The sequence below is a fragment of the Pelophylax lessonae genome (genome assembly GCF_965119305.1).
Source record: "Pelophylax lessonae genome assembly, chromosome: 4".
Lineage (NCBI taxonomy): Eukaryota > Metazoa > Chordata > Amphibia > Anura > Ranidae > Pelophylax > Pelophylax lessonae.
Genome location: NC_138771.1, coordinates 153,692,527 through 153,708,826, shown reverse-complemented (window position 1 = coordinate 153,708,826; position 16,300 = coordinate 153,692,527). Strand labels below are relative to the sequence as shown.

At 41.2% G+C, this 16,300-nt stretch overlaps 1 protein-coding gene across 4 annotated transcripts in view; it reads left to right on the top strand.

The window, feature by feature from the left end:
* CCDC136 (coiled-coil domain containing 136) overlaps positions 1-16,300 on the top strand; it is a 130,998-nt gene that overhangs the window by 77,426 nt on the left and 37,272 nt on the right. For all 4 annotated transcript variants that reach the window (XR_014225192.1, XM_082255130.1, XM_082255131.1 and 1 more), the window contains 2 exons: positions 2,484-2,595; positions 3,459-3,705. Coding sequence is in view for 3 of the 4 variants with exons in the window: in XM_082255130.1 (XP_082111256.1) it covers positions 2,484-2,595; positions 3,459-3,705 (359 nt within the window). In the remaining variant the exon portion in view is untranslated. The remainder of the gene's footprint in view (positions 1-2,483; positions 2,596-3,458; positions 3,706-16,300) is intronic.

Below are 16,300 nucleotides of genomic sequence, written 5' to 3'. Positions count from 1 at the left end.
GTTCGCCCCCAGTCTGAGGTCCAGAGCGCAATGGAGCAGGTTTTCATCAAGAATGTCTTTGTAAATTGCTGCATTCATCTTTCCCTTGATCCTGACTAGTCTCCCAGTTCCTGCCACTGAAAAACATGCCCACAGCATGATGCTGCCACCACCATGCTTTACTGTAGGGATGGTATTGGCTAGGTGATGAGCGGTGCCTGGTTTCCTTCAGACATGACGCTTGCCATTCAGGCCAAAAAGTTCAATCTTTGTTCATCAGATCAGATATTTTTTTTTCTCACTGTCTCAGAGCCCTTCAGGTACTGTTTTGCAAACTCCAGGTGGGCTGTCATGTGTCTTTTACTGAAGAATGGCTTTGGTCTGGCCACTCTACCATACAGGCCTGATTGGTGGAGTGCTGCAGAGATGGTTGTTCTTCTGAAAAGTTCTTGTCTCTCCCCAGAGAAACCCTGGAGCTCTGTCAGAGTCACCATCATGTTCTTGATCACCTCCCAGACTAAGGCCCTTCTCCCCCGATCGCTCAGTTTCGCCAGTTGGCCTCCTCTAGGAAGAGTCCTGGTGGTTCCAAGCATCTTCCATTTACGGATGATAGAGGTTACTGTGCTTATTGGGACCTTCAATGCTGCAGAATTTTTTTTCTGTAGTCTTCCCCAGATCCATGCTTCGATACAATCCTGTCTCGGAGGCCTACAGACAATTCCTTGGATTTCATGGCTTTGTTTGTGATCTCACATGCACTGTTAACTGTGGGACCTTATATAGACAGGTGTGTACCTTTCCAAATCATGTCCAATAAACTGAGTTTACCACAGGTAGACTCCAATCAAGTTGTAGAAACATCTCAAGGATGATCAGTGGAAACAAGATGCAACTGAGCTCAAGTTTGAGTGTCATGGCAAAGGCTGTAAATACTTATGTACATGTGATTTTTTTCATGTTTTTTTTTTTTAAATTGCAAAGACTCCAAAAAAACTTCTTTCATGTTGTCATAATGGGGTATTGCTTGTAGAATTTTGAGCAAAATATTGAATTTAATCCATTTTGCAATAAGGATGTAACATAACAAAATGTGTAAAAAGTGAAGCGCTGTGAATACTTTTCAGATGCACTGTATGTTTTTTATGTATAAAGCCTGAAGAAGGGATCTGAGTTATCCCAAAAGCTTGATCTTTAATACATTAAGTCAGCTAAAAAAGGGTATAATTTAACCAACTGCCACCAAATCACGTACCTGGTACGTCATTTGACTTCAAGTGGTTGTACCGTGGTGATGCCTGCAGCTGTTGCTATTACAAGCAGTGGGAGGGGACATCACCCCTTTCCGCCACGGTCCGCCGCCTTCCGCCGGTCTCTCATGTCCCACCGGGAGACCCAAGCTACTAACCGGCGCATCTTCTGGCTAGTCGGAGCCCCAAAGAAAGCTGAAATCGGCTTTGATCCGGTCTCTGCTATGGTATCCCGGAAGTGATGACATGACATCACTTTCAGTTTAACGGCATCTTAACGCCACCATTTTATGAAAATCAAAAGTATTCGAAAACGCAGATCTTGGCGTTTTTCAATTCTTTCAAGTGCAAAAGGAGTGATTTGGGGTCTTATTGACCCCAGATCTCTCCATAAATAGTACTTATTGCTGTCACAAGGATGTTTTCATTTAAAACAACAATGTAAAAACAATTATTAAAAATAAAAGAATAATTTAATAAAAAAATATTTTTAAAGTGCCCTTGCCTCCCTGTGCTAGCGCGCAAAGGCAAACAGCGATCATCATACACGTGAGGTATCACAGCAAAGGTCAGATCATGGGCAGTAGTAGTTCTAGCACTTGTCCTCCTCCTCTGTACATCTGTACAGCTAAATTGCTAACCTCTAAAGGCTTTTAAAGCATCGCCTATGGATAGTAAAATTTACGCCCTTTGTCGCCGTTGTTCGGATGTGTGCAGTTTTAAAGCAGGATATGTATGGTATCTATTTACTCGTCGTGACATCAAATTTTAGATTTTACAAAAAAATGGGGTTATGCAATGTGTTTTTTGCATTAAAATTTAAAAAAGCAGCTTGCTATGGGGGCGCCCGAGTATTTTTTCCCAAAAAAATTGCTTTTGAAAAACTGCTGGGCAAATACTGTGTGACATAAAATATTGCAAAACCCACCTCTTTAATCTCTGGGATCTCTGCTTTAAAAATTATATAATGGTGGTTTTAAGTCATTTTCTAGCAAAAAAAACCAGATTTTTACATATAAACAAAGTGCCACAAAATGCCTGGTCTTCAAGTGGTAAACCTAAATCTCTAATCTGTACAGTAAATGGTTAACACAGTACAACACTTTGCTATGCCTTTTGTACATTAAAAAATTCAGTCCAATATGTTGTCTGAGGATTTAGATTGCTGCTTTAGGTTTGTAGGAATGTAGGTTGTTATAATGTATTATGTTTGTACGTTATCACATGCGCCATTGCCCATTTCTGTCCTTGTGACAGGAGAGCTGCAGTTCCTGCGGGACCAGTGCCAGCATCTCCAGATGGAGCGCAGTATCCTGCAGGAGAGTAACAGCCAGCTGAAGAGTCATCTCTTGCTGCTGGGAGGAGAGAGGTACCCATCTTTACTTTATTCCAATTAAATATAGATCTGTAGTGTCAAATGATTACTGTATGTGTTGTTATATGACTGATAATTTGGAAGACACATCTGATATGTATATATTGACTCAGAATAATAATATATGTATCTGTAGCATGGGTGCTACAGGTTATTCTGTAAATTATATATGTTCATGATCGTTGTAAAATAAGTACATATTATGAAATTGCACAGGTTAAATTTATATATATATATATATATATATATATATATATACACACACACACAGTTTAGCACAAGTGAGAATGCTTAGTCATGGACTAGCAGATTTTATTTTAAAATATTTCTATTCTGTGGACAAGAAAAGAAAATCTAAGCAATGAGTTTCATGTATATATATGTGTGTTTGTGTGTGTGCATATATATATATATATATATATATATATATATATATATATATATTTTTGCCAGTTTTTCTTGCTGCAGAAGGCAATAACTAACCTGCTCTTACTTGTCCATTAGTCTACTGACAGTAAGAAAAAATGCTTACAAAGATCGGGATGATCTGATTTGATTTCAGTCTTTAATACTTACTAATATGGGTGGTGACAGTGTTTAATTACTAGCTTCACCTATTATATATACAGTGTATTAAGCCCTGCTGCAGAGATAATGAACCTGTAGTGGTTAGAATGATAATTACAGTGAAACGGGAGGAGTGTTTGCTTTATAGTATTAGCATAAACTCAATGAAATGTTCTTTTTTAAATTACTGCCCCAAAGAGCATGCGTTTAATGTAGAATAGGTTAATCAAAATTGTATTCATAGTACAACACTGTAGTTGAGGTAATGTATTCCTCCTTGTCTCTTGCAGAGAAGGAGATGCAGAGGAAGGCAATGCATTAAGTGAATCTCAGCCAGAACAAGCAGAAGAAAATAACCCGAAGGAAGAAAACCCACCACAATATGATCCTGAAAGCACCAATGCCGTCAACGTGCCTATTGAGAGAAATATAGTGACAGATGTTGAGAAGCAGAAGCTGACCCGGGAGGAGGAAAGGCAAAGACTGCATATCCAGCTCCAAAGTGCAGAACAAAAAGTGCAGGAAGCACAGGCTGAGGTGGGTCATGGCTGCCTATGGAAATCTCTACATTTTTTATATACCCTAGTGATATTGTTTTCCATCAAACTCTAATGATCAATCATTGATGCCTGAAGCATGAAAAGGTTGGCATCTGTTCTTTGTAAACCAACAAATATCTTTGAGCTACATACCTACAGTTGAAAGCGGATAGGGACCAATTATGCTTTCCCATTTTTTTTAAAACAGCCTATTCACATGGAAGCACATTTCAAGCAGAAATCACACTTATTACTATGCATACTGTGCCAGCATTTATGTGCCAGTATGACTGGGCACTTGTTTTAAACATATGACTTTCTATAACTTGCATTTTATAGACTTGAATGGTAAATACACAAAAATGTTTGTATGTATGTCTGCTTTTATTAGAGTTAACATCATGGATAGTGTCTGTTCTTGAATGCCCATTCCCAAATCTGCATAGCGCATGAACAAAGGAAGAATTTTATTATGCAAGAGCATAATGCACATGTTAACTTAACTCAAGTGCATATAAAACTTCTAAGGAACTGTACCTTTTAAATATGCTTTACTGTATGCAAAAAGGTGTGAAGAGGTCATTCATCATAGGCACCCACTAAAATCACAATCTTCAAATTATGGAAGTCCTAAATCAAAAGCACAGAGGATGACATATACTGTACTTTGTATAGTCTTTCCAAGCAAAACAGTTACTGCATTCTGCACAATATATTTCAATATCTCTGGCCTATCTACCTTTTTATATTTTGAACCTATGCTTCTTTAAAAACTTGTGCTAACACTCTTTAGGTTTGTGTTGTTGGGCAAATACAACTTGTATTTCACCATTTTCCTGAAAAGAACGATTTTCCTATAAAAGTTTTATAGATCATTTCCCATATTTCATAATTCATTGACAAGGGCATTTGACATGCTGCTTCAAGCTGCTTTTGCATTCCTCTAGACTTGTATAGGGAGACAAGCAGTGATGATGTGAACAAAAACAGAGTTGGTTACTTGGTAACTCAATTTCCATGAATCTTCCAGACAGCACATGTATGATAGGCTCTGTCTACCAAAAACAACAAACACATCATCTGCAATCAATAAAAAGAGCACCGTCACCTTGTGTCATCAGTATTAAGCAAGAACTGGAGGCAACTAATGGAAAAACATAATCACACAATATAACACAGAATATAGGGCTGCCCCTTTTGTTCTGAAAGATTCATAGAAATTGAGTTACTAGGTAATTAATTCTGTTTTGCCAAACATTTTCCAGGACAGCACATGAGAGGGTAACCCAATGACCTTAATCCACTGGGAAGATCTACTTTTTAAAATCATGTACAGTGTGCACTGAAAAGGTGAAAGTGATCCACCTGCTTATGGTGTTCTCAGACACCCAAGCAACTCACATGGGTGTTACAAAAGGTACCAAAAAGCTTTACTTTTTCCATCATTTATATTTCTTAAAGTGATTGCAAAGCTTTACTTTTTTTCTTTCATTAAATTAATAAACATGTCATACTTACCTGCTCTGTGCAATGATTTTGCACAGAGCAGCAACAGCCCTCTTTTTCTGGGGACCCACATCGGTGCTCCTGGCTCCTCCTCTTCATGTGGGCTTAATCTCAAGCCACCCTGTCTGCATGTATAGACACAGACAGCGTGGCTCAGCCCAGCCCCCCAGCTCCCTCATAACAAACTTTGATTGACAGCAGTGGGAGCCATTGCCCTGCGAGGGATAGAACAGAGAAAATGTTATAAAGTAAAAAAGAGTAAGGCTTTAGAACCACTTTTAACATGAAATAGTATGGCCTTGAGTTAAAGCGGCAGTAAACTCCGCTTGTTTATTTATACCTACAGGAAAACCTATAATAGGCTTAATAATAATATTAAAAGTGCACTGTTTTGGAGATGTTTACTTTAGTAGCAGACAGTGACATCCACAGCGCATGCACACTGTATTTTCAATGGATGGAACGCTGTTCATTGAGAGAGCTGTGCCGCGGTGTTGACTTTCGCATGCATGCGCAGTAGTGACATCGTTGCTCACCCATATAAACGCCTAGAGCCAACGAACCCGGAAGGAAGACAGAAGCCCTGCCAGCTGTGACAGTGCACCGCTGGAGGGCTTTGCTTTAGGGGAAGTCTTTCATATTGTGCTAGTATGAGATGCATACTAGCACATTATGCTCTTAATTTGCAGGGGGGGGAAATAATTTATTTATTTATTTCTAAATCCAAGCAGAGAAGTTGCTGACTATCCTAGGATAGGTTTGGAAATATGTAGGGAATCACCAATTTCTAAGCCTATAGCTTTGGGTGAATTGTATCCAGACCCTTAGATATATTCTAAGAAGTATTGAGTCAGGGAAAAACATACATTAGGATCCTGTAAAAGCTAAATCATGACTTCAATTGCAGCTTCTCATGTGGCCAAATAGCTACTTGCAACATAGTCTTAAAAATAATGTCCTTGTCCAACAATATACAAAAGGGTGTACTGATAAGCCATATTAGTATGATGGGTGAATGAGTCCTATGATCACTATAGATCAATTCTATCTCAGAAAAAAGCATTAGGATTGCAAATTAGCCACTAAACCGTGCATTGGCCTTGGGGGTGTAGGACTGGGCCCATGCATATTCGATTATTGTTGACTGGGAGTATCCTAGGAAGAATCTTGCATTGTTTATGCAGCTTGACAGCACCAATAAGGTTTTATTCTTGCTTCCCCCCTTCCTCGTGGATTCCTGTGTCACTACAGAAAGTATTGGGAAAGGCAAGAAAACCTACACTACAAAAAAAATAGGGATATACCTAGGCCCTGCCCACCATATTTTCTTCTAGGGCAAGAAGTTTTTGAGACATTCCTGTTTTCCTCCTGGCAGATGGGTTAGCATCAGACAGCACCTATGAAACTTGTATATATTTGCTATACCAATGCATAGTTAATATTTCTAAACTGCATATTAGCAATATGTAAGTACAATCAGATACTATACTTTTCCCATATGCATTCAATATCTCTGTCACCAAGCAGATACAAGAATAATTCACCTTATATAATAATCTTCATAAGACACCTATGGACACCTAGCTAATAGGCTCTTACCTAGGAGATGTCTGCCCCCATGCTCTACAAACCCAAAATGCATACACCCATACCTATGGCTTTACTTGCATCTGGATGCTGGTATGGCAGCTGAGTGTTTTGTATAGCCAAACAAGTACAGTTAACCACTTTAAAACCGGAAGATTTTCCTGCTTAAGGTCCAGGCCACCTTTTTAAACTTGGCACTGCGTGATTTTAACTGACAATTGCGTGGTCATGCAATGCTGTACCCAAACAAAATTTACGTTCTTTTTTTTCCCCACAAACAGAGCTTTCTTTTGGTGGTATTTGATCACCTCTGCACTTTTTATTTTTTGCGATATTAATAAAAAAAAGAGCGAAAATTTGGCCAAAAATTGACATTTTCTACTTTGACAGTTAAAAAATATCAAATATATTAAATTTTTGTCATATATTTAGGCCAAAATGTATTTAGCTACATGTCTTTGACAAAAAAAATTCTCAATGAGCATATTTTTATTGGTTTGCGCAAAAGTTATAGCGTCTACAAACTATGGTGTAAATACTGGAATTTACGCAGCTTTAATTTCTAACTGCCTATCTCAATTCTTGAAGTGCTAAAATGGCAGGGCAGTACAAACCCCCCCAAAATTGCCACTTTTTGGAAAGTAGACATCCTAAGGAATGTAGTGAGAGTTGTGATGAGCTCATTGAATATTTAAGTTTTTTGTCACAGGTGTTTGAAAAATTACTAAAAAAATTTTTTTTCTTTTACAAAAAGTTGTCATTGAAATGATATATTGCTCACGCATGCCATGGCCATATGTGTAATTACACCCCAAAATATATTCTGCTGCTTCTCCTGAGTACAGGGATACCACATGTGTGAGACTTTTTGGGAGCCTAGCTGTGTGCGGGACCCCGAAAACCAATCACCACCTTCAGAATTTCAAAGGGCGTAAATTTCTCATTGCACTTTTTCACTGCCTATCACGGTTTCGGAGGCCCTGAAATGTCAAGATAGCACAAACCCCCCCCCCCCCAAAAAATTACCCCATTTTGGAAAGTAGACACCCCAAGCTATTTGAGGAGAGGCATGGTGAGTCCATGGCATTTTTTATATTTTGCCACAAGTTTTGGGAAAATTACATTTTGTTTATTTTATTTTTTGTTGTCACTAAAAGATAAATAGCTCACACATGACATGGGTATATGTGGAATGACACCCCAAATGCATTCTGCTGCTTCTCCTGACTACAGGGATACCACATGTGTGAGACTTTTTGGGAGCCTAGCTGTGTACGGGACCCCGAAAACCAATCACCGCCTTCAGGTTTTCTAATGGCGTAAATTGAGCATTTCACCTCCGCACTACCTGTCACAGTTTCAGAGGCCCTGAAATTTCAAGATAGCACAAAATCCCCCCAAATGACCCCTTTTTGCAAAGTTGACACTCCAAGCTATTTGCTGAGAGGCATGGCGAGTCCATGGAATATTTTATATTTTGCCACAAGTTCTGGGAAAATTATTATTATTTTTTTGTTTTTTTGTTTTTTTACACAAAGTTGTCAGTAAATGATATATTGCTCACACATGCCATGGGTATATGTGAAATGACACCCCAAAATACATTCTGCTGCTTCTCCTGAGTATGGGGATACCCCATGGGGGAGACTTTTTTGCAGCCTAGCCGCGTACAGGACCCAGAAATCCAATCGCCACCTTGAGGTTTTCCAAGTGCGTAAATTGTTAATTTCACTCCTTACTACCAGTTTTGAAGGCCATGAAATGCCAAGATAGCACAACCCCCCCCCCCCCCCCCAATGACCCCATTTTGCAAAGTAGACACTCCAATCTATTTGCTGGGAGGCATGTTGAGTGTTTTGCAGATCTCACTTTTTGTCACAAAGTTTTGGAAATTGAAAAAAGAGGAAAAAAAATGCATTTTCCTTTTTTTTTCTTAATTTTCCAAAATAAATGAGAGCTGCAAAATACTCACCATGCCTCTCAGCAAATATCTTGGAGTGTCTACTTTGCAAAATGGGGTAATTTGGGGGGGTTTGTGCTATCTTGGCATTTTATGGTCTTCAAAACTGTGATAGGTAGTAAGGAGTGAAATCAACAATTTTACGCCCTTAGAAAGCCTGAAGGTGGTGATTGGTTTTCCTGTTTTTTGGGTCCTGTACGCGGCTAGACTGCCAAAAAGTCTCACACATGGGGTATCCCTGTACTCAGGAGAAGCAGCAGAATGCATTTTGGGGTGCCATTTCACATATACCCATGGCATGTGTGAGCAATATATCATTTAGTGACAACTTTGTGTAAAAAAAAACAAATTGTCATTTTCCTGAAACTTAGGGCAAAATATAAAATACTCCATGGACTCAAAATGCCTCTCAGCAAATAGCTTTGGGTGTCTACTTTCCAAAAAGGGGTCATTTGGGGGGTGTTTGAACTGTCCTGGCATTTTATGCTCAATCTTGGCCACACATCACCCACTCTTCTAACCACTTGAAGACCAAGCCTTTTCGGTGACTTTTTGTTTACATGAAAAAATATTATTTTTACTAGAAAATTACTTTGAACCCCCAAACATTATATATTTTTTTTAAAGCAGAGGCCCTACAGAACAATACCTCACATGCATGCTGCAATTGCGGTTCACATATGACACTAGACCAACGCTTGCGTGCGCCTTTGCGCGCAAGCACGGCGGGACAGGGGGGCTTGATTTTTATTTTTTTTTGTTTTTATGTTATTTTGACACCTTTTCTTTCATTTTTTTTATCATTTTTATTGTTATCACAGTGAATTTAAATATCCCCTATGATAGCAATCTGTAGTGACAGGTACTCTTTTTTTTTAAAATTGGGGTCTTTTAGACTCTAGACCTCTCCTCTGACCTTAACGCATCTGACCACACCAAAATTGGTGTGATAAAATGCTTTTCCAATTTCCCAATGGCACTGATTATTTCTGGCGAAACAGAAGTCATGAAATGCTCGTAGCTTCCGGTATCTTAGGCAATAGAGATGATTGGAGTCATTCTCATCTCCAATCAGCTCTATGGTTAGATAATTGAACCCCCGGCTGCACTCTCGGGTTAACTGGTGGGACAGGAGAGCCTGAGAAAAACCACGGAAGGCGACGGGAGGGGGGGGTTCCCTCCCATTGCTTGTAAAAGCAGTCTAGCGGCCAATTATACGCTAGGATTGCTTTTACATGTAAGCCGACCGCTGGCTGTAAAAAACAATAACAAGATGATGCCTAAATCTGCAGGCATTATCCTGGTATCACCACTCAAAGTCCAGCAACGTACCAGTACATTGCTGGTCCTTGTTTGGCATATAGCGTAGCCTGTGGGCTAAACAAAAAAAAGAAAACCTAACAGAAATCTCCGCAGGAAAATTGTGTAGTATACCCACCATTAACCGTCCAAACATCCAAACCCACTTCTTAATGGCGGGTATACATGACAATATTCCACATATACCTAAAGGTATTTTAACTGCAGTGGTGAAATCAACCTACCACAGCGCTGCCATCAGAGGTATCCATATATGCTGAGTGCAAACCTGTTTGTGTCAGAATATATAAAATCAGTGTGGCAGCCGATGAGTACCTGCAAGGCAAACTGAACAGTAAACATAAAACATTAAATTGGTACCTGAAAAGTACCAATGAAAAACAGTAAAAGTAGGAAGAGTATAAGTAGAAGAGCAGAGTAAGAACAGAAAAATAACTCAGACGACAACTATTTTTGGCCTTTTTATTTTATGTTTTTTTTTGTAATTTTTATTTTATGTTTTTATGTTTTTTTTGTATTTTCTTTTACACTTTTTTTCTTCAATGTTAAAGTTCCAGGTTCCAGGTTCCAGGTTAGGGTCTCTCATAATGGCGATAGCCATCGAACATCTTTTGAGACCCTGTGTAAGTGTACCCTAAACTGTGCCGTGCTGTACAGTACGCTAATAATCCACTAGTGTGTGGTAGCGACGGAAACAGTCACAGTGGCAAAGACCAGGTCGGTCAGGACAGTCGGGACAATAATTACGGATGTCACGCCTAAATCCACACTTGCTGCAGACGCGGCATCTTTTTTGGGGGTATCTTTGGGTAGGGGTACTCGGGAGGAATTCCGGAAAATGCCTCTCATGCAGCCGACTCACTGCATCTGGTTGGGGAAGTTGGGCAGGAGCACCTGCTGGAAACAGAAGGGCTCTGATTATCTCTTCCTGGTAGTGTAAGAAGGATAATGTTCCGGCAGACGCTTTGTATAAGACAAAAGCGTTGTAAATAGCCAATTGAAATAAGTATACAGACACTTTTTTGTACCAGCGTCTGGCCTTACGGGCAACTAAGTACGGTCCCATCATCTGGTAGTTGAAGTCCATCCCTCCCATTTTACGGTTATGGTCCTGGACACAGAGGGGCTTCTCAACAACAACACGGGTGACCGTAGTAATTTCGACTGCTGTGTCTGGGTGAATGGAGGACAGAATGAAAACGTTCCATTTGTCCCTCCACTTTACTGCAAGCAATTCATCCCACCTCAAGCAGGCTCTCTCCCCCGGACTCAGTGGGGCATTTACTAGCTGTTGGGGGAAGCCCCAGGGTTTAGATCGAACGGTGCAACAACAAGCACCAATTTGTAATTGAAAGAGGTGTCTAAAAAGTGGCACACTTGAATAAAAATCGTCCACGTACAAGTGGTACCCCTTTCCGAATAAGGGGGACACCAAGTCCCAAACTACCTTACCGCTGCTCCCTATGTAGTCTGGGCAGTCGGGGGGCTCCACAGTGCTATCTTTTCCCTCGTAGACATGGAAACTAACTGTATAGCCTGTGGCCCTGTCACACAGCTTATACAGTTTGACCCCGTATCTGTCACGCTTGCTGGGGAGATACTGTTTCATAGCAGAAAACTTTATCAGGGACTCGTCAACGCAGACATCTTGTTCGGGGGTAAACAAGGCTGATTGAAGTGGTCTACGAGGGGCCGAATTTTGTGGAGCTGGTCATATTCAGGGTCTCCCTGAGGAAGACAGAGTTCAAAATGAAATGCATGAACCAAAATATTTGTTCGAATCGAGCCCTGGACATAGCAGCAGAGAATACACGCATTTGGTGAATTGGGTCAGGGGACCAATATAACCGCAATTCACTCTTTTTTGTAATGCCCATGTTGAAGGATAGGCCCAGAAAGATCTTAATTCGGAAACCGTTATAGGTTTCCAGCCGAATTCGCTGGCAAGGGGCGAATTTGGATTGGCGGTAATAAATTGACTAGCATACAAATTACTTTGATCCACAATAGATCTGTAAAGATCTTCAGTGAAAAACAGCTCAAAAAAATTAAGGGGATTAAAATCAGCTGTTTCCACTCAAATTCCGGATTGGGCAGTGAATGGGGGAAGTACGGGCACTGTAGAATCTGTGGGCTGCCAATTAGGATATGCCAGCGCTTCAGGGAGGGCACTATGGGCTCTACGGGCCTGTCTTCGAATACGCGATGGCTGCGGGCCACTACTCATGGTACCCACCGCACCAGCTTCAACTGCACTTATGGGACTCGCCACATCACCAAATCTTACTGCAGTGCTGGTATGTCTAGGTCCAGGGTGTACTAGGCCGCTTGTGCTTGCCAGATCACAAGAAGTGTGAGCGGCACTAGTACTGGCACTCTGCTGCATACGAGAAACATCCAGTTTTTGCATCTCATGAACTCCAGAATGGGGTTGGGTACGCCTGACCTTAGCAGGGGCCCATCTGTCGCCGGACCTATCTGTCAGGGAGCCGCTGTTCTCTAAAGGTTCGTATACTGACATTGATTCTGCCAGTGAGGCTTCCCCATCGCTCTCATCTGACATGGTCAGTATACTGTAGGCCTCTGCACTACTGTACCACCGTTTGGAAATTTTATCAACTAAATTTAAAGGTACAGTAGTGTGACTAACAGGTAAAAAAGCACCTGGTTGTCAAGGACTATTTGGTCGCTACAAAAAAAAAACTGCTAGTGCTAGCAGGGATCAGGCCTGACTCTGCTAATGCAGCGGTTTTGTGTGATTTGTGTTTTTTGGAAGTGACAGTAATCTATTTATTACTGCACTTGCCTGGGTAGGGTGGGCTGGGCGGAGGGGCTAAACGCAGGTGCTGGCAGGAATCAGTGCTGATTGGGCAAACACCGCGTTTTGGGAACACTAAACTATGGGGACGCTAGTATAGTTCTGATCAGATCAGATATTGATCTGTTCAAACACTATACTAGTAGTGGAGGTTTGTGTCTATGTGTGTGTGTGTGTGTTAGTGTAATTGACTGTAACCGACGCTAAATAACGGTGGTGTGGTGGGACCCTGGCGCTAACCAGCCTAACCCGTGACACTAATACAGTGATCGGTAATCACTGTATATAGTGAACACTGTGACAGAGCAGTGAAGGGGTTGACTGGGGGAGATCAAGGGGTTAAAATTTTATTAGGGGATAGATGGCGGGTGCCCTAACCCTATTTGGGCCTAGCCAAAGCGCAAACTGGGATTACAAGTGACACTAATACAGTGATCAGTAGTTAGCTGATATACTGTATATATTAGTGCACTGTGTGATAGGGAGTGAAGGGGTTAACTGGGGGAGATCAAGGGGTTAAAAGTTTATTAGGGGATAGATGGCGGGTGCTCTAACCCTATTTGGGCCTAGCGCAAGCGCAAATTAGGGTCACAAGTGGCACTAAATACAGTGATCAGTATTTACCTATATACTGTATTTTGTGCACATTGTGATAGGGAGTGAAGGGGTTAACTGGGGGTGATCAAGGGGTTAAAACTTTATTAGGGGATAGATGGCAGGTGCCCTAAACTTATTTGGGCCTAGCGCAAGCGCGATTTAAGGTCACAAGTGACACTAAATACAGTGATCAGTAAAAGATCTGTATACCACTGTATATAGTGTACACTGTGAGGGGATTGGGGGGGTTTGGGGGGGTGATCAAGGGGTTAAATGTGTACCCATATGTGTTAGTGTCAGTGTAGTGTTTGTGGAACTCACGTTTAGCTGTCTCTCCTTCTTCTCCTGGAACCGAAAAGGCTCCAGGAGTGAAAATTACATCACTTCCCCGGCCTGTGTTTACATTACACAGACAGGGGACATGATGCCATTGGCCAGAACCGATCACCAGATCCAAATCAGACCAGGATCGGCTCGCAGTGAATGCGCCTGACATAGGTCTACGTCGCTGGACCTAGTCAAGCCCCTCTGCTGCAGTAGCAGCAACGTGAGCGGTCGGCAAGTGGTTAAATTCACTATAAAGCAAAAAGGTGCTGACTATTCTACGAATGAGAGAATTATGCAGATTACTACTTCAGGAGAAAGAACATTCATATTAACTTGCTACACCTGTTCTGTTAGGACGGCCATGTAAAAGAGATGTATTAACATTCTTTAATGTATAGTATTGAAACCTACCCAGTAAGGTATAAAGGTCGGAGTGATAGTGAATCATGGTGCCACATCTACAAGCCACAATCCTGCCCATAACCTTGCACATGACATGTGCTGCAGGGTAAGTATCATGTGAATGACCTGTCTACATCTGCAACAAACTGGCCTGTTGCTATGCACACTAGCACATTATTGTCTTAACTTGCAGGAGCAACATTTCTCTGCTTGGCGCTCACGTGACTGCCCGCCAGTCCTGAGAATCCCTGGCTGACGTGATTCCCGGAAGGAGCAGAGGAGAGGAGGAGACCAGCGGGCAGTCATGTAAATGCCGAGCAGCGCTCTGAAATAAGGTATTAGGCAGCATATTTTTTAGAAATCACATACACTGGGGAACATCAGTAAGAAAACACAATTATTCTCCCAGCAGGAGGGGAGGATCAGGGAGCAAATCAGTGCTGATATGCGGGGGGTGGGTGGGGGGGGGGGGGGACAGAGGAGAGACAACGGGACGATAGAGGCATGTAAACTGACCACTAGGGATTGGCAAACGGTTTGGCCTGAGCATGAGTTTGGGCTCAACATTGGCTGTTCGCCTGTTCGACCAACACCAGAATTATCGGTTCATTTGACCATTTGTTCGGCCCGCCGAATGACCACAATGCACTGCGCTGCCGCACAGTGCATTGGAAGCCCTGATTGGCTGAAGCAATGAAAGCTCTGCCCAATCAGGGCACAGGGCACTGTCAGAGCCATGACTGGAGAAAGTAATGATGACTCTATCCAATCATGGCTCATTGCTCTTAGTCCCACCCCACACTGTAAAAGTATTCTTTCAATAGCGGCCATTTGTAGTGGGATATCGGTGTGGAGAGAGATAGAACAGGGCTCTGTTCAGTGCTACTAGAGAGTTAGAGTGCTATTGTGATTCTATTGTTAGTGTAGAATATCAGTTTAGTGTGAATCTAGCGGTAGTTCAGTCAGTGTGAGTGTAGTGTGACCATTCATTTTTACTTTAGTGTCACTTTAGTGTGGATCTAGTGATAGTTCAGTCAGTCATACTGTAGTAAACGTTCATTTTTACTTTAGTGTGAATCAGTGTTAATTTTGGCAGCAAATTTTGATTTAGTTTTAGTCATAGTCTTTTGACTAAAGTGCTATTTTAGTTTTAGTCGTATTTTAGTCTTTTGACTTAAATGCTATTTTAGTTTTACTCATATTTTAGTCGACTAAAAACTCCAGTACATTTTAGTCTACTAAAATCTCATACATTTTATTCAACTACAAATCAAATGGGTTTAGGTAAATTGTAATGAATTATTTAAACATTTCTCTAGAATTTCCCAACTAATTGTATACTCCTGGAGTAAAAATCTAATAATATGGTATTATTTATGGTATTAAGGTTTGAACATACATTACAGACACAGATTTAGTCCCCGTTCACACTGGGGCGACCTGTCAGGCGACCTGGTCGCCTGACAGGTCGCCTTCCATAGAGAAGCTGCTGACCCGTTCTAATAGGAGCGACACAAGTCGCTCCGACTTAGAAAAAGGGTCCGGAGCTTCTTTGGGGCGACCTGGAGCGACCTGCATAGACTTCAATGTTATGAAGTCCGTGCCGACCGCTCCGAGGTCGCGGTGCGAGCAGTGCACCGCGACCTATGAGGTCGCCCCGGCAAGTAGCGTCGCCCCAGTGTGAACGGGGCCTTAGCCATTGTGATATATAAATAAAACCAAGTTTTATAAACAAACTCAAATATTGCTTTTTCCCAAACAGAAGAGCAATTTTAAAATACAAAAAAAACAAAAAACTGTAAACTCTTTTGGCTGTAATGTCATTGCATATATTACCTAAATATATTACCAACATTGATTATTAAGAAAAAATACAAGAAATGCCTTTTTCTTCAATTTTTCTCTTTCAGCACCTTAGTAGATGCCCCTTACTTATGCTTATGCGGTAGTGCAATACATGTTTGAACTTTAATGTGCTATTATTACAGGCTGTGGATTGAATTGTGTTGCTGATTTATAAATGGCCAGCAGAGTAGTGTTAACTTTTAGGTTAATTTTCAATTTAGTTTTTGTCAT